The sequence below is a fragment of the Myotis yumanensis genome, unplaced genomic scaffold (assembly GCF_028538775.1).
Source record: "Myotis yumanensis isolate MYYU_CA2020_CCGP unplaced genomic scaffold, mMyoYum1.0.hap1 SCAF_3, whole genome shotgun sequence".
NCBI lineage: Eukaryota > Metazoa > Chordata > Mammalia > Chiroptera > Vespertilionidae > Myotis > Myotis yumanensis.
Window position 1 is genome coordinate 158,012,390 of NW_027223754.1, and position 23,603 is coordinate 158,035,992.

Consider the following 23,603-nt stretch of genomic DNA (forward strand, 5'->3'; position numbering starts at 1 on the left):
TTCCATCCCACATTTCACACCACAGAGTGCTCCTGAATGTCCATTTTGGGACACCTAAAACTTTGGCTTTGGGATCAGACACAGCAGGTGGAATACTGCCCTTGCCCTTCTTGTATTGGAAAAGTTGTTTAATTCATCCAGAGCTTTGGGTTCTTTATCTGAAAAAAAAAAAAAAAAAAAAGGAAAGAAAAAGCCCAAATGAAGAGTTTTGTGAGGATTAAATAATGTTAGAAACAATAATCAATGAGATACCACCTCATACCTGTTAGAATGGCTGTTATCAACAAGACAAGTAATAACAAGTGTTGGAGAGGTTATAGAGAAAAAGGAACCTTTATTTACTCCTGGTGGGGATGTAAACTGGTACAGCCACTATGGAAGACAATATGGAGGAAAAATTAAGAATAGAGTTACCATATGACCCAGCAACCCCTCTTCTGGGTTATCTACCTGAAATATTTGAAAACATTTATTTGCAAAGATATATGCACCCTTGTGTTCATGTAGCATTATTCACGGTGGCCAGAACATGGAAACAACCAAAGTGTCCTTTGATAGATGATTGGATAAAGATGTACATATGTACAATGGAATACTACTCAGCCATAAGAAAAGAAAAAATACTGCCATTTGGGACAAAATGGATGGATCTTGAGCATATCATGCTAAGCAAAATAAGGCAGACAGAAAAAGTTAAGAACCATATGATTTCATTCATATGTGGGATATAAAACTGAAAGAACAAATGAATACCAGTAAACAAGAAAAACAAACAAAAACTCATAGACATAGACAACAGTACGGTGGTTACCAGAGGGAAGGGAGTTGGGGGGTAGTAAAGGGTAATCAGGTCAAATATATGGTGACGGAAGATAATTTGACTTTGGGTAATGGGCACACAATGCAATATACAGATCAGGTATCAGAAGTGTACATTTGAAACCTATATAATCGTATTAACCAATGTCATAGAAAGAATGTAAACTTTAGAATCAGTACCAGAATTCTGTTGTCTTAGTAGTGGTGTGACCTTGGGAAAGTTATATAACTACACATGGGGGATATGAGTTGAAGTGCATAAAGAACCAGGTTTATAATCTTGCTCAAAAACATTAGTGCTTTTTTTGAAACTCCTAACTCTAATATTAAAGAGTATAAGAATAAGCTTGCCATGCATAAGCACCTACAGTTTCATTTTTAACCTGGTATTTTAACCTTATGGATGTGTTTTTCCCCCCACTGGGAAAAAATGCCCTAAGGGCATTTTCCCCCTGTGGAGTGTGTGTGTGTGTGTGTGTGTGTGTGTGTGTGTGTGTGTGTGTGTGTGTTAAATAACAATCTTAAGCATTCGGTTAAGTTTTGACAATTGTAGTATACCCCCATGTAACCACTACGCCAAACAAGATAGATATTTCCAGCAATCCTGAAGGATTCCTTATGTCTCTTTCCAATCAATATTTTATTCCCCAAACCCGAATCAACCACTTTCTGGTATAAATCATTATAAGCTAGTTTTGCCTGTTCTTGAATTTCATATAAATGGGCTTATGTTGTATGTATTTTTTGGAGAGAGATCCTCTTTCTTTTATTTAACATAATAGTTTTGAGATCAGTCATGTTTTTGTGTATGTCAGTATATACCCAGCAAAGTCCCCTCATGTCTCACTGATGATGATTTGATCATTTGTTCCTTCCCAAGCCTGTCACAAAAAGGAAATAGAATTACCATCATTTGTCTAGCTAATTAAGATCCATCTCCTGGGCTCAGGAATTGGGTCACCTTCTCTGATCCTGGGTCCTCAGAGGAAGGAAAACACAAAAGTTAATTCTTTTTTATTGCTGAGTAGTATTCTATATTGAATATGCCACAATTGATGTATTCATTCTCTTGAGCCCCTAGATTTTAAACAATTTTTAAAATATGGGTATCGCCCTAACCAGTTTGGCTCAGTGGATAGAGCGTCAGTCAGCCTGCGGACTCAAGGGTCCCAGGTTCGATTCCGGTCAAGGGCATGTACCTTGGTTGCTGGCACATCCCCAGTAGGGAGTGTGCAGGAGGCAGCCGATCGATGTTTCTCTCTCATCGATGTTTCTAACTCTCTATCCCTCTCCCTTCCTCTCTGTAAAAAATCAATAAAATATATATATTTTTAAAAATAAAAATAAAATATGGGTATCAATTTGGAGTAATTTACTCTTTTTAAAAATATTCTTTTTAATTGATTTCAGAGAAAGAAAGGGAGAGGGAGAGAGATGACAACATCAGTGATGAGAGAGAATCACCTGTTGGCTACCTCCTGCACACCCCCATAACCTGGGCATGTGCCCTGACTGAAATCTACCATGACCTCCTGGTTCATGAGTTGAAGTGCAACCATTGAGCCGCACCGCTGGGCAGGAGTAATTTAGTCTTGATATACAAATTAGTAAAGGACTGGAAAGTTTACAGGTATTTTGCCATAGGGTATGTCAGCATTTTTAGCCTCTAGATACTGTCTTCGTGCTTGCATTCTCTCTATTTGGCCATGGATTGAACGAAAGAAAATGAAACTGCCCTTCTGTTTCTGAGTGTCCCTATATAATGTATTATTTTTGGCCCAATGCCTAGAAAGTTGTTCAGAGAGTTGATGGAAGGATATATAATATCACTGTGCTCTGGCAGGTACTTACCGTGGCAGTCAAAAAATTTATGGGGAATATGCAGTATTCTCTCCGAAAATTGCTAAATCTTGGCTCCCAGTCATCATCCCCTGTATCATCTTATTTCCTCACTCCCTCTCCTTGCCCCCCACTTCTGACAGCCCTCTCTGTGTAGCTTTGAGCCCACTCAGTGTCCTCAGGAGACATTCTGCCTTAAAATTGTGCTGTTTGCCTGGATGAAATGTACAATGTGCACAAATAGGTTGTAGGGAAGCACAAAGCTAGGCTCTCCTGGGAATTTAATGTCTTTGCTTTGTTCTGGTCAAGTTGCATATGAAATAGTTCCTTTCTTCTCCTACCAAAAAACCTTCCAAGCCTCAGTTTCCTCTCTATACTAAAGCATGAAGAGTGAAAATTATTTCTCTGCCTTTTAAACCTTTTCTACTGGCTTTAGTCTCACTTTTTATTTTTAAGGCTTTTTATTTTTAGGTAAATTAATTGTCTTGTCCCTGAGCTGCATCTTTTGCTTTTGTTTGGCCCAGAAAAATTTGTTTCCAGGAATCCTTTTGCCCTAAAAGTAAGGAGAGCCTTCTGCATAGGATTATAGGACTGGATGTGACTGTAGTTAAAGGTTATTTTGGAGGATGAAAGAGCTCAAGAAATTCTGTTTTGAGCTCAGTGTATCTTCTGATGAATCTTGACTCTAGAATAGTAACATTCTGACCCCTCATTATTTGCCTTTGTTAACTTGAGGACAGCCTCTTGTACCCTACAAGTAAAATGGTGGGGAGACTCAAGACCATGTGATATGAAGACCTGATTTAAGAAGCTTGGAATGTTTAGAAAATGAAGATAAAGTTGCCTCTGTAAGAGGCTGACATGGAAGTGAGATTAGGAAGATGAGTTTTGCCTTTATAATACACACACACACACACACACACACACACACACGTACGTTTGTATTTAGAGGTAAAGACTTTCCCTTCACTAGAGGTATATACAAGCAGGGTCAGCGCAACCATTTTTCAGAGTTACTGATGATTCAGGAACCTAACTGTGGAGGACTATGGATGCAGGAGGAGGGAGCTCAGTCCCCTTGCAATTATGAGATTCCATGATTCCTTTGTATCTTTTTAAAAAATATATTTTTATTGATTTTAGAGAGGAAATGAGAGGGAGAGAGAGATAGAAACATCAATGATGAGAGAGAATCATTGACCGGCTGTCTCCTGCATGCCCCCTTCTGGGGATCAAGCCTGCAACCCAGGCATGTGCCCTTGACCGAAATCAAACCCAAACCCTTCAGTCCGCAGGCCGATGCTCTATCCACTGAGCCAAACCAGATAGGGCTCCTTTGTATCTTTGATAGACTTTTCATTTTCTTGCCTGGCCTTAGTTAGAAGCAGTATTGCATAAAGGTTAAGAAAGCAAGCACTAGAGCTGTATTTCCTGACTTTGAGTCCTACTTCTTCCGTGTACCAGTTGTATGCCGTTTAGCAAATTATTTAACTTCTCTGTTACTGTTTATTTATCTATAAAATAGTGATGATAATATTTATCTCATAGGATTGTTGTAAGATTAAATGAGATACATAAAGCACTTTAGAATAGTGCCTGGCACAATGTAAACATTCCAAAATTTTTAGCTGATTATTATTATCTCTCTCCCTGTCAATCATTTCTATGTGCGGAGCTAGGTTTCTCTGTCTGGTCCAGATACACCCTCCCCCCTCTTTTTTTAATCCTCACCTGGAGATGTTTATTGATTTTTTTAGAGAGAGAAACATTGATACGACAGAAAAATATCAGTTGGTTACCTCTCATATGCACCCCAACTGGGGATCAAACCCACAACTTAGATATGTGCCCTGAGTGGGAATTGGACCCAAAACCTTTTCAGTGTACAGGAGGACATTCCAATCAATCAAGCCACACCAGCCAGGGCTTAACATACCCTTTCTGACTATCTCAGGTGCTTTTAGCTAGAAGGAACAGTAAACTCAACTCAAAATAGCTTAAATGATAAGAGGATTTGTGACCTCACACATCAAGAAGTACAGAGCTGGGGGGGTAGGCAGGGTCCAGATTGACTAATTCAATGTCTGTTCTGCACCACAGCATCAAGGATCCAGACTTATTCTCTCTGCTCTACCATCTTCCATGTGTTGGTAGGATGTTGCCACAGTCCAGGCATCATCTGCTTATAAGACAACCTTCAGCAGAAAATAACTACCTTTTTTTTATAGTGACCTTTTTAAAAAAAAAAAAAATAATACAGTAGGAAGCTGTTCTTTGAAGGCACCCACCCAGCAAAATCCTCTCATGACTTACTGTTGATGAGTCATTTGTCCCTTCCCAAAACAGGAAAAAGGAAAAGGAATTACCACAATTGGTCCGGCTAATTAAAATCTTCCTCCTAGGTCTCAGGAATATGATCATCTTCCCTGATCATGTGTCCTTAGAGGAAGGCAGACACCAGAAGAAAGTCTGGGATAGATTGAGTGTAGAAGAAAGGGGAGATTTAAGTAGTCAGCCAGTATAATGTGCTACTGTACCTTTTCCTCTGCTGCTTTATTTTTCCTCAGAGTACGAATTACTTTGTTTTACACAGCTCTTCAAGAGGCCAGTGATCTCAGTTGAGAGGACTCTCAAAATTATTAAAAATAGACTCATTAATCACTGTCTGTTTTATGGATGTCTTAAAGTATCTAAAGTGCAAGTTTTTCTGTTTCTCAATGAATGAAGGAAACCTGGAAACCATGTGGCTCCTTAAAATTTGAGTTGGAATATGTGACCCTATTCCAATATGACTGTTAAGAAAAATCATTTTTTGTTTGATTGGGTTTTTTTCCTTAGTGCTTTGGCTGAGCAACAGTGCTGGGACATCATGAAGTTAGTCAGATAGTTGAGCCTTTTCTGACCCACATGTGAACAGGAGCGGCAAAGTTGTCACTGATTTGAAGAAATATACCTATTTGATAATTGAGGCCCATCCTGGAAAAAGAAACAACCAGCTGCTTTATATTTTTCCATATTATACCCCCCTCTCCAGTTTTATTGCAATTTAATTGACATACAGAGCTCTGTGTAAGTTTAAGGTGTACCACATAATGACTTGACATATATATATTGTGAAATGATTACCACAATACATTTAGTTAACATCCATCTCCTCATATAGTTACCAAAAAATGTTTTTCTCCTTATAGTGAAAACTTTTTAAAAATCTATTTAGATTCTTAAGTCTTTTCAAATATACCATACACAATGTTAACTATAGTCATTATGCTGTACATTAAATACCTAGTATTTCTTTATCTTATAACTGGAAGTTTGTACCTTTTGACCACTTTCATCCAATTCCACCACCTCCCCACCCCTCAACTTCTCTTTCTGACAGAGAAATCTGTGTGAGGCTATTTAAGCCTAAAAAAGAAAAATGTTGGTCTATCATGTGAAAAAGAAGTAAACTTAATTTTGTGTGATCCTAAGGCAGATTTAGAATAAAGATTGAAGCAGTTTGTAGCCTGTGATAGTGTGCAACTACAGTATATAACAGTTAAAACTGTTTAAGAATTAGTGAAATTATCTGTCCCAGGAGTTTTCCAGGAGCTCTTCTTTGGGGGCATGAGGGGAGATTGCATGAGGTGATATCTAAGAACTTTTCTGATTCTGATCATTATTGATGTTTTCCAGCTAAGGGACACGGAGAGGGCATGCACCAAGTTTTACTATATTTCAAACTGAAGAGAATGGAGGCTTGATTTACTCATGGAGAGGGGAGATGGATAAATATATGTGTATATGCAGTTCTTATGTACAACCAATGATCCTTAAAGCTCTGTAGGTTATAACTCTTTTTATAGAAGTCTCTAGGTACTGAATCAATTAATTAAAAAATAGAACATCGGCCATTTTCTTTTGTAGTCAGTTTCTTCCCACACTTCTCATCTTTAAATTCAGATGTATGACTATGATTGTATGAATGACTTTCTGGCCTTTTAAAGGGAATTTATCTAGCACTATGCAAACTAAGTTTCTAGACAGCTGCTCAAGAGCTGCCACAAGGTAAACAAAGCAGTGATCTTGCAGACTATCTTATGCCAGGATGAACTTACCTGTGCTTCTTAAGAGTCTTAGTCTTTGGGTCTTAACCGTTAAACTGATTTGAAAAAGGAAAAAATGTCTAATGTGAAAGGTTTTTTTTAAAGCATTGCTGATTGTTTGTTTAGCTCATTTCTAGGGCTACATGGAATAGACATGGCATTTGGGAGAGTTTTCAGTCTATTTTTAAAGGAGGGAAAGTATTCAGGATTAAAATACAGTCATTAACCATGTAAGGAGAAACCTCTGCAAACCATTGTTAGAGCTAAGCGTGTTTGACTTCAGTGGTTGAGGACATGAATCTGTGTAGAGCATTAACTTCTGTTTCTAAATGTATACTTGGGCCCTAGCCGGTTTGGCTCAGGGGATAGAGCATTGGCCTGCGGATTCAAGGGTCCCAGGTTCGATTCCAGTCAAGGGCATGTACGTTGGTTGCGGGCACATCTCCAGTAGAGGGTGTGTAGGAGACAGCTGATCGATGTTTCTCTCTCATCGATGTTTCTAACTCTCTATCCCTTTTCCTTCCTCTCTGTAAAAAATCAATAAAATATATATATATATATATTTTTTAAATATATATTTTATTGATTTTTTACAGAGAGGAAGGGAGAGAGATAGAGAGTCAGAAACATCGATGAGATAGAAACATCGATCAGCCGCCTCCTGCACATCTCCTACCGGGGATGTGCCCGCAACCCAGGTACATGCCCTTGACCGGAATCGAACCTGGGACCCTTCAGTCCGCAGGCCGACACTCTATCCACTGAGCCAAACCGGTTTCGGCAATAAAATATATTTTTAAATGTATACTTGGAAAACTGTGTTGACTTCATTACAGGACTTCCCAGGTAGCAATAGTAAGTGATAAAGAGCCGGCCACCCTGCACTACAGATACTTTGTATCCATGGAATGCAGTAGAATGACTGAATAAAAATAGTGAATAGGAAAGAAAAGATTCTCTCTTCCTCCAGGGAGAGACCCAGTCTTTCTGAAGGACATATAACTTTTTCAGCTTGCTTAAGGTAAAGGAAAAAAATTAAGATTCTATAACCATTTTTTTATTTTGCTGCTTTTTGATGGGGGAGAGGCTTGAAGTTGGTAACAATGTTGTGGTTTGTGATAGCTGTGGAATTTCTCCCTTAGGAAAGGAGATTGGTCCTCTCTGTTAGTGAATAGAGCTTTATAATATACTAGAGGCCCAGTGCACAAAAATTTGTGCACCCGGGGGGAGGGGGGGGTCCCTAAGCCCCGCCTGTGCCCTCTCGCAGTCTGGGACCCCCTCGGGAGATAACGATCTGCTGGCTTAGACCTGCTTCCGGGTGGCAGAGGGCAGGCCCAATCCCTAGGTGCAGCCCCTGGTCAGGCTCAGAACAGGGCCAATTGGGGAGTTGGGACGCCGCCCCATCATGCACAGGGCAGGGCGGATCGGGAGGTTGAGATGCCACCCTCAGTCACCCTCAGGGTAGGGCCGATTGGGGGGTTGGGGCACCGCCCCCTGTCACACTCAAGGCAGGGTCGATGGGGAGGTTGCAGGGCCACCCCCTGTCATGCACAGAGCAGGGCCGATCAGGGGGTTGGGGCGCTGCCCCCTGTCACACTCAGGGCAGGGCCAATGGGGAGGTTATGGCTCTACCCTGTCACACACAGAGCAAGGCCCATGGAGGGGGGTTGGGGCACCACCCTCTATCACCCACAGAGCAGGGCTGATGAGGGGGTTGGGGCACCACCACCATCACACTCAGGGCAGGGCCGATGGAGAGGTTATGGCTCTACCCTGTCACACACAGAGCAGGGCCCGTGGCGGGGGGGGGGGGGGGGGGGGGGGGGTTGGGGCGCCGCCCTCTATCACCTCCAGAGCAGGGCCGATCAGGGGGTTGGTGCGCTGCACCCTGTCACTCACAGAGCCGCAGGGCAATCAGGGGGTTTGGGCGCTGCCCCCTGTCACGCTGATCCTGGTGCCGGGAGCCTCACTGCTCCGCTGATCCTGGTGCTGGGAGGCATATTACCCTTTTACTATATAGAATAGAGGCCTGGTGCATGGGTGGGGGCTGGCTGGTTTGCCCTGAAGGGTGTCCTGGATCAGGGTGGGGGTCCCCATTGGGGTGCCTGGCCAGTCTGGGTGAGGGGCTAAGGGCTGTTTTCCGGAAGCGAGTGACTGAAGCTTCCAACCGCTCCTTGTTTTCTTTTTTTTTTTTTTATTCTGGGCCAGCTTTAGCTCTGAGGCCTCGCAGCTGAAAACATCGATACAATGTTGCTAAAGCCCGGCTGAATGAAAGCCGGATTCTGGTGTTTTTTTTAGCTTCTTATTTGCAACATAGTACATAGTTTCTTAGAGTTGCAACTCAGAGGCCAGCAAGTCAGGCAGGGAACATTGGAGTCTGCAGTCACTGAAGCAAGCAAGCCTCATGTTCGCTTCCAGCTGCCTGGCTGCCGGCCGCCATCTTGGCTGACAGTTAATTTGCATATACTCACTGATTAGCCAATGAAAAGGGTAGCGGTCGTACGCTAATTACCATGTTTCTCTTTTATTAGTGTAGACTAGAGGCCCTATGCACGAAATTCATACAAGAGTAGGCCTTCCTCCAATGGACACAAGACACTGAGGGGGGAGGTGGGGGAGAGCATGTGCCGGGGAGTAGGGGAGGCCGGGGGTAGGTCAATGGGGAAAAAAAGGAGACATATATACTACTGTTTGTAATACTTTAAACAATAAAATTAAATTAAGTTAAATTTTTTAAAAAAGAGTAGGCCTTCCTTCCCCCGGCTGTTGGCACCAGCTTCCCTCTGGCCACCGGCAGGCACCCAGGACCTGGGCTTCCCTCGCAGCCCCAGCTTCGTCCGGAAGGTCATCTGGTCTAATTAGCATATTATGCTTTTATTATTATAGATTTTTCTTTCTGGAGAGTCTAGTGAGTTAACTCTTTGAAGTGCTCAAGCTAAAAAGGTGTGCAGATTGCTGTAGGGAACAAGGGAGGGAAATAGGTGCCAAGAGGATTCATACTACATTACTTTAGAACCAAATTCTGGTGACTCTCAAAATAATTGTGCTGAGTAAAAGAATCCAGATAATTATGACTAAAATTCTAGAAAATGGAGACGAATGTGTAGTGCCAGCAGATCAGTGGTTGGCTGGGAAAGGCAGGGAAGGGAGGAGGGATTTACCAAAGAGAAGGAGCAAAGTTTGGGGTGATAAATGTGCTTATTATTTTGGTTGTAGTGATGGTTTCACAAATATATGCATGTGAAACCATTGTAACTCATTAAACTGTACATTTTAACTATATGCAGTTTATTGTATAAAGTTTTACCTCAATAAAGCTTTTTTAAAAAGGAAAATAAACAGCCCTGGCCGGTTTGGCTCATTGGATAGAGTGTCAGCCTGCGGACTGAAGGGTCCTGGGTTCGATTCCAGTCATGGGCATGTACCTTGGTTGCAGGTTCCCCGGCCCTAGTCAGGGTGCTTGCAGGAAGTAACCAATTGATGTGTCTGTCTCACATCGATGTTTCTCTCTGTCTCTCCCTCTCCCTTCTATTCTCTCTAAAAATCAATGGAAAAATATACTCAGGCGAGGATTAACAAAACAACAACCAAAAGAGGAAAATAAACAGATCCAAAGATAGTGTTTGTCAGAGGGCCTTTTTCTGGGTTATAGGGAAGCCACTGAAGACTTGTATGTGCAATACAAGTCTGGTGTGATGTGTTAAGTATGAATACACACCTCCTATTTAATGCATTTGATGTTTCTTTAGGAGTCCATAGAGCCTACTGTATTCTATTGAAGAAGATGTCTAATAGTAACACTACTCAAGAGACCCTGGAAATAATGAAAGAATCAGAAAAAAAACTGGTAGAAGAATCTGTAAGCAAAAACAAGTTTATATCTAAGACTCCAAGTAAAGAAGAAATTGAGAAAGAGAGTGAAGATACCAGTTTGCGTCAGGAGACACAGGTAAGGATTAAAAGTGCATATATGCACACTCTTTATACCTGAACAGAAGGGTCTTTATAGGTGGCGTTGGGGGATCTATAGGAAGCCAGTCACTTATAAGAACACTTGATTCTCCCTAAAAACCCAACTTCAGCTCTCAAGAAATATCTCCTTCCCTTTTTGCCATAGATTCCATAATGAAGTCGAAAGAAGACAAGAGTGAAAGCCCTAACCCATTTAGATCTGAGTTACACTGCTTCTTGCTATATTTTGATATTTTTTAACTATCAAATAAACTGTAGCCCTGACCGGTTTGGCTCAGTGGATAGAGCGTCGGCCTGTGGACTGAAGGACTGAAGAGTCCCAGGTTCAATTCCAGTTAAGGGCATGTACCTTGGTTGCGGGCACATCCCCAGTAGGCAGTGTGCAGGAAGCAGCTGAATCTATGTTTCTCTCTCATCGATGTTTCTAACTCTCTATCCCTCTCATTCTCCCTTCCTCTCTGTAAAAAATCAATAAAATATATTTAAAAAATAATAAAATAAAAATAAACTGTATACAAACTTATTTAACAAGTCATAATATGGCTCATACAAGGAACTCTTAAAACTGTGGCTTCCTGGCTTTACACAGTGTTAAATTCATATCCTGGTTGTGTTAAAGCAGTCAGCATTTTCTGGATCAGAAATAGTCTCTGAACTTGCTACTTGGAAAATGTAAGTGGGAGGAATTTCACTCTTTGGTTACAATGTTCTCCATCCAGATTCATATGACAGTGCAGACATGATGGCAGTAGGTGATGGTCAGCTGAGCTTCCTTCAGGGCTCCTCTGTACCCAGGCATCCCAGACTCTGAGTCTCATCTAGCTTACTTGTTCCAGTCCTTCTCTTCTTCCGTGGTCACTGCTGGTTTCCTCTGTTATCCTAGCCCAAATTACATAGAACCTTTCCTTCATGCCCAGCAGTGAAACTAGTATTTATTATATGCTTAGGAAATAGACTGTTAACTCTAGTAAATTAGCACCAACATTTTGGAGAGTCTGGAAACTTAAAGCATAATTTCCCTTGACAGCCCAATACACCTAGGCCTTGTCTTCTTTAAAGATTAAAACAGCAACAACATAAAGAGATGAGTTAAAATCAGACAGCTCTTTGAAATATTATGTTCTCTAGCTGCCTGCTTTTCTCTCTTTCCTCTTAACAGTTTGCCAGATCTCTGTCCTGGCTGCTTTTCCTTCCATTATCTTGCATGTGAGTTGTCATTCCCTGCTCATCCTTCCAGAGTTTGTGGAGACAGTCTGCCACTGTTTCATCTATACTTCTAGCCTCCACTGGTACCAGTAGTGAATTTTAATTCGCTAGGGAAGATATATGAAGAATGTTTAATTATGCACTGTCATGGTACTTGGAAGATGATAATTAAATGAACTTTTGGGTCCAAGTTACTCTGTTCTCAGGAGATTATTTTAAGCTGTGTTCTGAACTCCTATTTTATGTATTTCTTTAAGACAGGTAGAAAAGAAAGGATGTTTATAGGTTTTCTATGCCTTATGGACACTCACTTGGTTTAAAAACGTCTTCACCTAGATATACAAATAGTTGGGCAGGGGGAAGGGAACCTGTTTCCCCTCTGACTCCTTTGCAGCTCCTTAGAGTAGGTGGAGCTGCTGCTGCCATCTACTGGAGCCCCTGCTCCTTCTACAAAGTCTCCAGTCTTTTTGGCCACCCTTTGGAAGCCCTCTCCCCTCTACCATTTCCCAAAAGATCATGTACCCCTTCAACAACACTAAAAGTGCTATTCTTTTCCCTACCTTCCCCCTGACTCACACTCTAGAGGTCTCCCCAAGAATCTTACTGATGCTGTCAAGGGAGCGCCTGTTATGCACTGGAGGTGAAAAGTTTGGGGGAAGGGGACTTTGATTACTTATACTGTGTGAGACATATTCTTGGAATCAGCAATTGGAGCTCAGAACATCTTTTGCATGGAAACAGTGCTATAAAAGGCAGGTTCTGAGATTCAGTTTAGAATGGGCAGGCTCTGACTTTTAACATATATTGAACTTAGATGGGTCCTTCAGTTAACCAACTGGTTATGGCCTCCTAGCTGGGCTTTCTGCCTTTAAAATTGTAATTCCTTCTGATTCATTTACCATACTGCTTTAGAAAGATGGTTGTGAAATAAAGATCTGATTGTGTTAATTCTCCTCAAACTTTCTGTGTGTCTTATTGCCCTAGGCTAAGTCCCAGATTTGCCAGTCTTACATATTGTGACCTAGTCCCTTACCTGCCAGTCATCCACCTCTGGCATCCTATGCTTCAGCCTATGTGATAGGAATCTTTGACCTTGTTATAAATAGGGACTGAAAGTTTTGGGAAAGCATGCTTTTGTACAAGCTTTCTCTGCCTAGAATGCCCTCCTTTGTATTCTTTCCCTGGTCTCCTCCAGCCCCTAAATCCCCTCTGCCAACATCTGTCTAATATCCATTTATCCTTCAAAACTCAATCCAAATGTGTCTTTCTCCCAGAAGCCTTCCTTGACAACCTTACTCACCCATTGCAGATCTATATTGTATAATTCTTCAATTAATGTCTATCTTCTCCACAGAACTCTAAGCTGTGAGGCCCAGGATTAGGTCAGTTTGGGCTTATCATTGTATCTTTAAGGCCCAACACAGTTCCTTACAGGCACTCAATATTGCTAAGGTCAGAGTTTGACACTTATCTGTGTGTTCCTGTAGCACTCCACAAGAACCTCTGCAATATACTTAATGTACTATATTGTAATTGTCTATTTGTCTTCTTCAACAGGATTATGAGTTCCTTTTTGACAAGGTTTGTGTCTTTTATCTCTGTATCCTCTAGTGGTTAGCATGGTGTCTAGTAGATATATTATGCTTTTTTTTTTTTTTAAATATACTTTATTGATTTTTTACAGAGAGGAAGGGAGAGAGATAGAGAGTTAGAAACATCGATGAGAGAGAAACATCGATCAGTTGCCTCCTGCACACCTCCTACTGGGGATGTGCCCGCAACCCAGGTACATGCCCTTGACCGGAATCGAACCTGGGACCTTTCAGTCCGCAGGCCGACGCTCTATCCACTGAGCCAAACCGGTTTTGGCGATATATTATGCTTTTAGTATATATTTGACTATTGAATGAAAACTATCCATTCTGGAAAATAAGCAGATTTATACATACATTGCAGTAGGGTTATAAATTGATAAAACCTCATTGAAGGGCAATTGGTAATACTTTACCGTATAAAATTTTTAAATGGATTACAAATATACTTTATTTTTAGGTATACTCAGTGTTATGGTCATTGAAACATTGTTTATACTAACAAACGATCAGAAACTTCCAAAATGGTGCAATTTAAGGGATTGGTAAAATAAGTTATAGAGCAGCCATACAATGGAATACCATGTAGCCATTAATAAACACAGTAGATCTTCTATAAAATAATATCCATGAAAAAAAATAGTTTAAAAGCAAGGTTCAGAGAAATGTGTACAACCTACTTCTATTTGGCTTAAAAACAAATAAACTTGTGTGTATACACATGTACGATAAGCTTATATGCATAAAAGATCTCTGGAAAGATGATAAGAAATTCAGTATTAATTGAGAGAACCAGGTAGCTGGAGGACAGATGCCTCTTGAATGTTTGTGTTATTACCTATCTGAAAAAATAATGACAAAATACTATTTCATATTCCTGGACTATGACTCTTACTCTTCCCTTACTGTAAGATCTTGCCACTGACCAGATCCACCGTCATTGTCATTTCTTACTCTTTCCATTCACTCTTCCGGTTCTCCATTTTGCATTGTAGTTGTCTTGTTCAGTAACTAGAGAAGACAACGAAGAAAAGGAAATCCTCACCTACCCAGGAGTGTGCTGGTACTCTGACTCTGTCTTGTTTTCCCTCCCCAACCCACCTGCCTCAGTTCTCTTCTACTCCAGTGCCAGTGAGTTCCATTCTAATCATCTCAGAAGCCCTAAGTACCTCATCCCGTACATAACCCTAACCAGCCTCTTTCCAAAAGCCGCATTTTGACTTTTCAGCTGTTCAGAAACTTCATCAATTAATTAGTTTTTTCTTCCCTCCTCCAACCTCAGGCCCTCATCCTTCATCTTCTACCCTACTCCTTACCCATTCTCCTTATCCTCCCTTTGCTCCGGAGGTCTTATCCATATCTTCCATTCTCCCTACTTTTTATCCTGTCCCGTCTTGTATTCCTGACCCAGGCAGTCTATAATAAGAGCCACCACCAGGAGCTTAGAACTGGGACAATTCTCAGAGGAAGACGGTTGACAAGATCTTTATTCCATTTCTGCAGCAATAGGGATAGGTGATTTGGATATTTCAGATTGGAACTCTGAATGGATTGTTCTATAAAGATATTATTATAAGTGATGGTTAGGAGTCATATTTCATGTCCACAAGTATCATAAACAAGAGTGTTCTGTGGTTTACCCAAAAGTAATTTTTATCCATCTGTGGAATAGGCCAACCAGTCAATGTCTTCCTACTTTTTATCTGCATGGTGAATGGTGATTTGTCTATAAGTGGCCTGTAGTGGCTTCTGTGTCATGGTTGCTAGAGTTGTAGCACAGGGGAATAACCACACCAAGTGGGTCTCATCATAATTTGGCTATGTAACAGTTTTGCAGTTAGTGCTTAAACTTGTATTGCTTTTAACTTGTGTTGATTTTCCCCACCTTTAATATTTTCTAATCCCCTTCTAACAGAGGCGGACATCCAACCATGGTCATGCCAGGAAAAGAGCCAAGGTGAGCACCTTTTCTCTATAGCTTCTTTCCTGGTGTTATTAGTAATACATTTTACAAATAAACTTATCACTAATATCTCATTTATTTGCATTATACATAGGCAAAGGTTTCTGCCTAATTGTGAATATACATACACATGTACACACAGAGAGATATGCATGCATACATATCCTATTGTAAGGTCTAGCTATATTTTTCTCCATTATCTCTGGTTCAGCCACATGTATTTCTGTTAACTGTGGGATACCCACAAAAGCCTGAGCAAATTGGTCCTAGTTCTACTGTAATGCTAGTTTCTCTACTCAGCTCTGGCTTCTCTGAGAATAGCTGCTATATGAGTCCTACTTTTTTCCCTCAACATTTTTTTCTTTATGAATTTTTTTTTTTAGATTAATCATGCCCCATTGGTAGAAATGATTCAAGATTTTGAACATCCTAAAAATATAGCCCTTTTTTTAAATATATATTTTACTTTTTAGGTTGGACAAGGAGGAAGACTTAGTTTTTAATCATTGTCTGATAAAATTAGCACATCACAGATTATTTTAAGTAGTGTTACCAGGAAGGACTGTATATTATTAGTATGTGCTAGCATATTAATTTTAGTTGGAAAACTGTAAAATGTTAAACTTTTCTTGCAGTGGGAAGAATTATCACCAGAAGTAATAATTAAGGGCATCCACCCTTTTCCCCCAGAAAAATAATGGCAGAATTTGAGAGTGGCCCAGCCATTTTGTTGCTTGGGTTTAAAGAAGGCCACTATGTATGATAAATCTGTGTCTTGCTTTATATGGCCTAATCCACAGTGATGTTCTTGACATTAAAGTTCAATCAGAGGGTGTTCACTGCTATATCACTTCTTCCTGAACTTTTTTCTTTTTTTTTTAATATATATTTATTGATTTCAGAGAGGAAGGGAGAGGGAGATAGATAGAGATAGAAGCATCAATGATGAGAGAAAACCACCGTTTGGCTGCCTCCTGCATGCCCCTCACCTGGGATTGAGCCTGCAACCCGAGCATGTGCCCCTGACTGAAATCGAACCTGGGACCTTTCAGTCCGCAGGCTGACGCTCTATCCGCTGAGCCAAACCACCTAGGGCAGGGGTCGGCAAACTGCGGCTCGCAAGCCACATGCAGCTCTTTGGCCCCTTGAGTGTGGCTCTTCCACAAAATACCACGTGCGGGCGCGCATGTACAGTGCGATTGAAACTTCGTGGCCCATGCGCAGAAGTCGGTTTTCGGAAAGGAGATAGACGAAACAAGTATACAAGATGAGTGTGGATGGGAGAGTTGGAAGGGGTTGACCTCAGCGAACGTACCTCAATCAGATTGAGGACGTTTTTAGCAAAGGCCAGCTTAGGAGTACCCTAATTAAGTTAATAACAATGTACCTACCTATATAGTTTAAGTTTAAAAAATTTGGCTCTCAAAAGAAATTTCAATCATTGTACTGTTGATATTTGTCTCTGTTGACTAATGAGTTTGCCGACCACTGACCTAGGGCCTTCCTGAACTTTTTGAGTTAAGTAAGATAGTTATTATCTTCATTTTACAGTTGAGGAAACTTGGGCTTATAGCGACTGAGTGTGTTTGACAAAGGACATTTATTAGTAAGTGGCAGAACTAGGCTTGAAATCAGTTCTTCAGACTTATAAGTTTTTTGTTTGTTTTGTTTTTGTTAATCCTCACCCGAGGATATTTTTTCATTGAGTTGTTTTTTGTTTGTTTGTTTTTTTAAGAGAGAGTGGAAAAGAAGGAGGAGAGAGAGAGACATTGATGTGAAAGAGACACATTGATTGGTTGCCTCCCATTGACGACCCTACCAGGAGGGGTATCCAACATGCAATCCAAGTATGTGCCCTTGATCAGGAATCAAACCTGCGACACTTCGGTGCTTAGGCTGGCGCTCTAACTTAGCCACATGGTCCAGGACAGACTTGCAAATATTTTTCACTATACTGCTCTACATAGAATACATATACCAAGTTTTGTACTTTTGTATTCATGGTAAACCGCGATTGTATTGTAAGAACTCAGTAAATGTTTATAGGTAAATTTCTTATAAGTCACTCTATGGCAGTGGTTCTCAACCTTCCTAATGCTGCGACCCTTTAATACAGTTCCTCATGTTGTGGTGACCCCCAATTTCATTGTTACAAATTAAACATAATTAAAGCATAGTGATTAATCACAAAAACAATATGTAATTATATATGTGTTTTCCGATGGTCTTAGGCAACCCCTGTGAAAAGGTCGTTTGACCCCCAAAGAGGTCGCGACCCACAGGTTGAGAACCGCTGCTCTATAGTTTTTGACTTTGAAGATCCCTAGGAGAGCAGTGATTTGCAAAATGGATTTCAGACCTTTTTGGGATTCTTCCACCAGTAGAAATAAACCAAATGGATTCACTTTTTATCACATTAATTCCCAATTGTTAGAATGGTTTTCTATCTTTCTCCTTATTCTTTTCTTAGACAGTTCTTTCCATCGTTACCACCTAAGGTTTAGAGTCATTTAGCATTTACTGTCTACTGTACACTAGGCACTATTTATGATACGTATGTTTACATACTTTATGTCATCTAATTCTCACAACAGCTCTTTAAGTATTTTTATCACAGTTTTATTGAAAAACGGAGACCCAGAGAGGTCAAGTAATTAGTTCAAGTTCTTGTAGTCCATAAGCAAAAAAACAGGAGTTAAAGCTAGGGCTTCTGGTTCTTAAATCTGGGGTCTTTCTACTAAGGTCTACTGTTGTGTATTCTCAGTAAACTTCTGAGTCTGAAATTGGAGCACTGGGCTGGAGAGGGGGCGGGGGTGGAAATGGGAGGGCCAAGTGAAGTGGTTTTCCTATCTGTCTAAAGTAGCCTTTTTGTTTTTATATGTCTACTCTTATAAGCAGGAGAATTATCTTTCTTTTGGGGTGGGGAGAATTATCTTTCAAGTGAATCAGGAACTGGCAAGTAGGATCTGTTTTTTAAAAAACCTTACTTAATAGAAGCAGCAACAGAGCCAAAGAGGATGTCCATCATTCAGCCAAAAGCTTTCTGAATGTCTGCCAAGGGAATATATATGTTATTTGTTTTTTCTCAGTCTAATTCCAAGCTCAAGTTGGTACGCAGTCTGGCAGTGTGTGAGGAGTCTTCTGCCCCATTTGCTGATGGGTCACTAGAAACCCAGGTAGGTCCTTTATAAGAATAAGTGTAGCTTTTGAGTTTGGCAGTTGTTTTGTAAACTAGTATAGCAACCACATCAACATTAGGCTTGGAAATCAGGAGCTTCGATACAAGCCATTATAGTAAAGCATGGCCTGGGTGAGATCATGAAGTATAGATCTTCACACCTGGACCACCCACGATGATGCAGACAAGCCGATCCCAGGGCTGGATATTATTTTCCCACCCACACCCTTTCCCTCTGGTGGTTAGAACCATTTCCATCTAATTCTTATAACAAGAACTGCCAGTGTAACTTGAGCTGCCTATATAATATAAGGCTGTGATTGTAGAAAAGGTTTGGCCTTTATCCTTTTTTTAAAACAAAAGCTAAAACAATTTTTTTTTAAATATATTTTATTGATTTTTTTACAGAGAGGAAGGGAGAGAGATAGAGAGCTAGAAACATCGATGAGAGAGAAACATGGATCAGCTGCCTCCTGCACATCCCCCACTGGGGAAGTGCCTGCAACCCAGGTACATGCCCTTGACTGGAATCGAACCTGGGACCCTTCAGTCCGCAGGCCGACACTCTATCCACTGAGCCAAACCGGTTAGGCAAAGCTAAAACAATTTAATTAATAAAATACCCTCTTTTATAAGAGAATGCTGCCACCCCAAGTTTATCTTCTCTGAGATTTAAGGGGGTTACAGGAGAATTAAAATCCATTTCCCTTTGATTATATTTCTCTTTTTACTCTTGTCCAAGGATATAATTCAATTGCACATCAGCTGCCCCTCTGACAAAGAGGAAGAAAAGTCCACAAAGGATGTCTCTGAAAAGGAAGACAAGGACAAAAACAAAGAAAAGGTTCCAAGGAAGATGCTATCTAGAGGTGAGGACTTTCCCTCTTTCTTAATCTGTTCTAGGGCCTGGCTCTTCAGTGCCCTTTCCTTCCATCTTGAAGTCTGGCATCTGCTGGCCTAACTGGCCCAACAGTTCATTGTGTCCTATGGACTTCATGGTTGCTTGAGAAGGTACCTAACAAAGTTACTTTCTTTGATGCTTTATCCAACCCTGTCTTAGGGGCTCATGTCATACCAGAGAGCTGCTCTATTAACTTTGGTGCTTCCCATAGGAAGACGTAGTCAATTCTGATTTTATTTTTGCTTCGGAATAAACAGTGACATGGATCATCACTGGTTGCAGCTCCTCCAGATACCTTTCATATTTTGGGATGATTAAAGTAATTATTTTTAGCAGTGCAGATTTGCATATTATTATTAAGTTCTCTTTGGCTTTAAACTCTTGGGCTGATAGCAAAAAGACATGGTCCCATAAAATGATAGTTGAGAGGAAAAAAACAACCATGGAATTAAAATGTTACCAAAAAAATCATATAAATAATCAACATTTGAGCATATTTGCTGAGATTATGCAAAATTCAGCCTTGATTGCCCTTACCTGGATCTTATTTTCCTTAAGTAGAATAAAAAACAGCTTTGTTTTGGTGAGGGCATTCAGTAAATACTGATGGTAAGGTGGCTTTTCACTATAATCCTGATGCAAAACTATGACTTAGATCTACCTTCTATAATTGTCATGAGGAATTTGGGGGGGCTGGCAAATCAAAGTCATTCTTGTTTTTAAGCTAAAACCCCTAACGTTTGAGTCTACTTTCCTGTTCTCATCTCTCCTGATCAGGTTGTAGGCTTCTGCTTGGGATTAGATGTTATGCAAGGCAATTTCATTTATTTTAAATTTATTTTGTTGCGGTGGTTTTAGACTCCAGCCAAGAATATACGGACTCCACTGGAATAGACCTACATGAATTTCTTGTAAACACACTGAAAAAGAACCCAAGGTAATAACATGATTTGATGAAAGGGGCAAAGGGGCCAGCAGCCAGAAGGATACCCAAAAGGCCAGGTAGCTTCTCAGAATTTTTCCATTAGAATCTCAGGATACCCATCCCCCTACCACCATTTCTCTTCAATGTAGTTTTACATTCTGTGAGGGTTTCAGAATATCCTCATATTGAGGTTTCTCCTTTCAGAAGAGTTGAGAAAAATTCTGTGGAAGAAGAATGCAGAGACAATGAAATATGAAGGCTTGGGAGTACAATTAAAAAGCACAGAAAAAAATAATAATTGATTGTACATAAGCTAAACCATAATAGTTTTAAAATGCTATAAAAATCATATAGGATGTAGAATAATAATTAGGTGAATAAATGTAAAGTATGTGTTTATATGAATATGACTGCCAACAGAATTAGGTTTCTGATAAGGATAACAAAGTACATGGTTAGCAGGATCTGCAAAATGCATACGCAGTTGTTTTTCTTTTCTTTTTTTTTTTATAATTCTTTATTGTTGAAAGTATTACATATGTCCCCTTTTATCCCCTATTGACCCTCTCCAGCCCGCCCCTGCCCACTCCGCACCCCCCAAACCTTCAGCACCCTATTGTCTGTGTCCATGTGTTATGCATATATGCATACATGATCTTTGGCTGATTACCTCCCACCCACCCACCTACCCTCCCCGGCCTTCCCTCTGAGATTCCATACTCTGTTAATTATTTTCCTTTTTTAAAGTAACATAAGAAAAGTCAGTGAGGTTCAGTAGCCATTGCATTTTGGTCCACTATTGGGGGTTTGGATCTCTTTGTCCCTTCAGCTTTTATAATGAGCAGGTTGTGTTCTCAATCCTTGCTTTGAATACCTATGGGAGGCTGCTTTTGTTTTGTTTTAATCTTTTCTAAACAGGGACAGAATGATGCTGCTAAAATTAGAACAGGAGATTCTGGAATTTATTAATGACAACAAGTAAGTTATTTGAATGAAATACAAATTTAGAGGTGGGAGGGGCACCAAAAGAAATTTAGGTACAATTTTAGGATATCCCTCTTTCATCTTTCTCTTAAAGTCTGAATTTTGATGTAATTATTCACTGGAAACCAAAAGGAGTTGGGGGGGGCGGGGGGAGTAGTAATCAGTATGTATTAAAAAGTATATGTGTGAGAACCAAGTGAGGTGTTTAAGTTATTGCATAAACTTTAGTTGAAAAAATATATATTTTTTCAGCAGCTAGCCCTTGTTCCATATTTTATTATTCTTAAATTTCTCCCTTTTTTCCTTGTAGACTATCCAGGTAGATAAGACCTAGGACTTAAGGAGTAGTCTTAATGTGTGTACTGGGTCTATAAAAGACTATTGCTAAAGAAGCTGAGAGAACCTTTTTGGTTCCCATTGAATAAATATCTTTCTTATAATATGTCTGTTTCTCCTAAGAAATTCCCCATTTTAGATACTTTTAAGGAAAATTACAAGTGGCTGTTATTTATCCCCCTGGTTTTCCCTTCAGTAACCAGTTCAAGAAGTTCCCTCAGATGACCTCATATCACCGGATGCTATTACACCGGGTAGCTGCCTATTTTGGGATGGACCACAATGTTGATCAAACTGGAAAAGCTGTCATTATCAACAAAACCAGTAACACAAGAATGTAAGGGAGGAAACCACAGATTGGGAAGACTTTCCTGGGATAGCCTCTGGGGTTGAAGAGGAAGGTTATAGGATCAAGATGTCTTTCGGGGGAAGGAAGTGGATGTGGGGGTGGGAGGCCATATCATCAATTCCTCCTCTTTCCTCACTCCTGTGAGGTGTTGGATATAGATTCTAGAGGCACTGATGTTTTGTGAAGACTGGGCCCTGGCCTCTCTTCACCTTTGCTGATAGGACAGATATAACTTTGGAGGAAGACAAGTTGTAGATGTGTAAAGAACAGACCCTGAGGATTTCATTACACCTTATGTGACTTTTTGAATGCCTGACTCCAGAAATCCCCTGAATGGGAGTGTGGAATTTAAGAGACCTGTACTAGGAGGTCTGCTTCCTAACAAAAGGGCTTTTTCCTTCCTTCCTTCCACATTTTTCTCCCAATCCCAGCCCTGAACAGAGGTTCTCAGAACATATAAAGGATGAGAAAAATACAGAATTTCAACAGAGATTCATTCTCAAGAGAGATGATGCCAGTATGGACCGAGATGATAACCAGGTAAAGAATGGAAAGGGGTGGGTGTAGAGAGAGATTGCAGTAAGAGAAACTGGGAGGGCAGAAGAATTTTTGTGGGATGGAGAAAACTTGAAATATGGAAAAATGTATTGAGCTATACTGAGTTGGCTTTGGCTTAATGTTGAGGGTTGACTACACTTGTTGTGCTGAATGCCACCCTTTAGCCCAGAGAGACATGGTGCTGAGGTTTGCTGGGTTTTCTTATTTGGCCTGGAACTCCGTGGTTCTGCCACTGACTTCTAATTCCATATCATTTAGGGACAAAGCAAGTCCCTCCCTACTTCTGCCTTGATTCAGTTGATGACTTCATTCCTTTTTTTCTTTAATAGTTAGGGATTTCTTTGGGAACCACTCAAAGCTACTTTATCCCACTTCCTCTCTTATCCTAGTTCAGGGCTAGCCTTGAACTGGCAAACTTGTGATCTGATTTACCCACATTTAAAGGTGTTTCTGTTCCTTTTCTGCAAATTCTTTTCCCAAGTCCTTCCACCAAGGTGAGTGAGTTAATTTGGCTTTTGATGTTGGGAACCTCAGACAATATCCCCTTTTTGATCCACTCCTATAGGAATGAGAAGTGAACAGTCTGCCCCACCCTTTCCTTTATGGGCCTGGCTTCTCCTCTGACTTTGAGCTCACCCTTTAGATAGCAAGTGATTATTTGGGGGTTAGTTTTCAAGCCACATGTAGAGTTTAGATCAGCCTATTTCTGCTTGGCCTCCAAAGGAGGTTAGGTGGAGAACCAGGATTAAGGTTTGAAGAGCATGGTTGGATAGTGCCAATTTGAGTCTTGCTAATTAATGATAACTATAGTAATATCTTACCTCTAGAGTCAAAATTAGTTTCCGTATTATATTGTATCATCTTGAGACCAGGACTTTCCTGCTTGTTACTTG

At 40.5% G+C, this 23,603-nt stretch overlaps 1 protein-coding gene across 25 annotated transcripts in view; it reads left to right on the top strand.

Moving 5' to 3' along the window:
* R3HDM2 (R3H domain containing 2) overlaps positions 1 to 23,603 on the top strand; it is a 183,195-nt gene that overhangs the window by 123,849 nt on the left and 35,743 nt on the right. For 15 of the 25 annotated variants that reach the window (XM_070409921.1, XM_070409907.1, XM_070409908.1 and 12 more), the window contains 9 exons: positions 10,496 to 10,695; positions 13,482 to 13,505; positions 15,432 to 15,473; positions 18,569 to 18,655; positions 19,400 to 19,526; positions 20,417 to 20,495; positions 21,402 to 21,461; positions 22,000 to 22,140; positions 22,584 to 22,692. In XM_070409921.1, the coding sequence (XP_070266022.1) occupies positions 10,531 to 10,695; positions 13,482 to 13,505; positions 15,432 to 15,473; positions 18,569 to 18,655; positions 19,400 to 19,526; positions 20,417 to 20,495; positions 21,402 to 21,461; positions 22,000 to 22,140; positions 22,584 to 22,692 (834 nt within the window). In that variant the 5' untranslated portion in view covers positions 10,496 to 10,530. The remainder of the gene's footprint in view (positions 1 to 10,495; positions 10,696 to 13,481; positions 13,506 to 15,431; positions 15,474 to 18,568; positions 18,656 to 19,399; positions 19,527 to 20,416; positions 20,496 to 21,401; positions 21,462 to 21,999; positions 22,141 to 22,583; positions 22,693 to 23,603) is intronic. The other 10 variants (XM_070409901.1, XM_070409914.1, XM_070409905.1 and 7 more) reach the window with 3 other exon arrangements.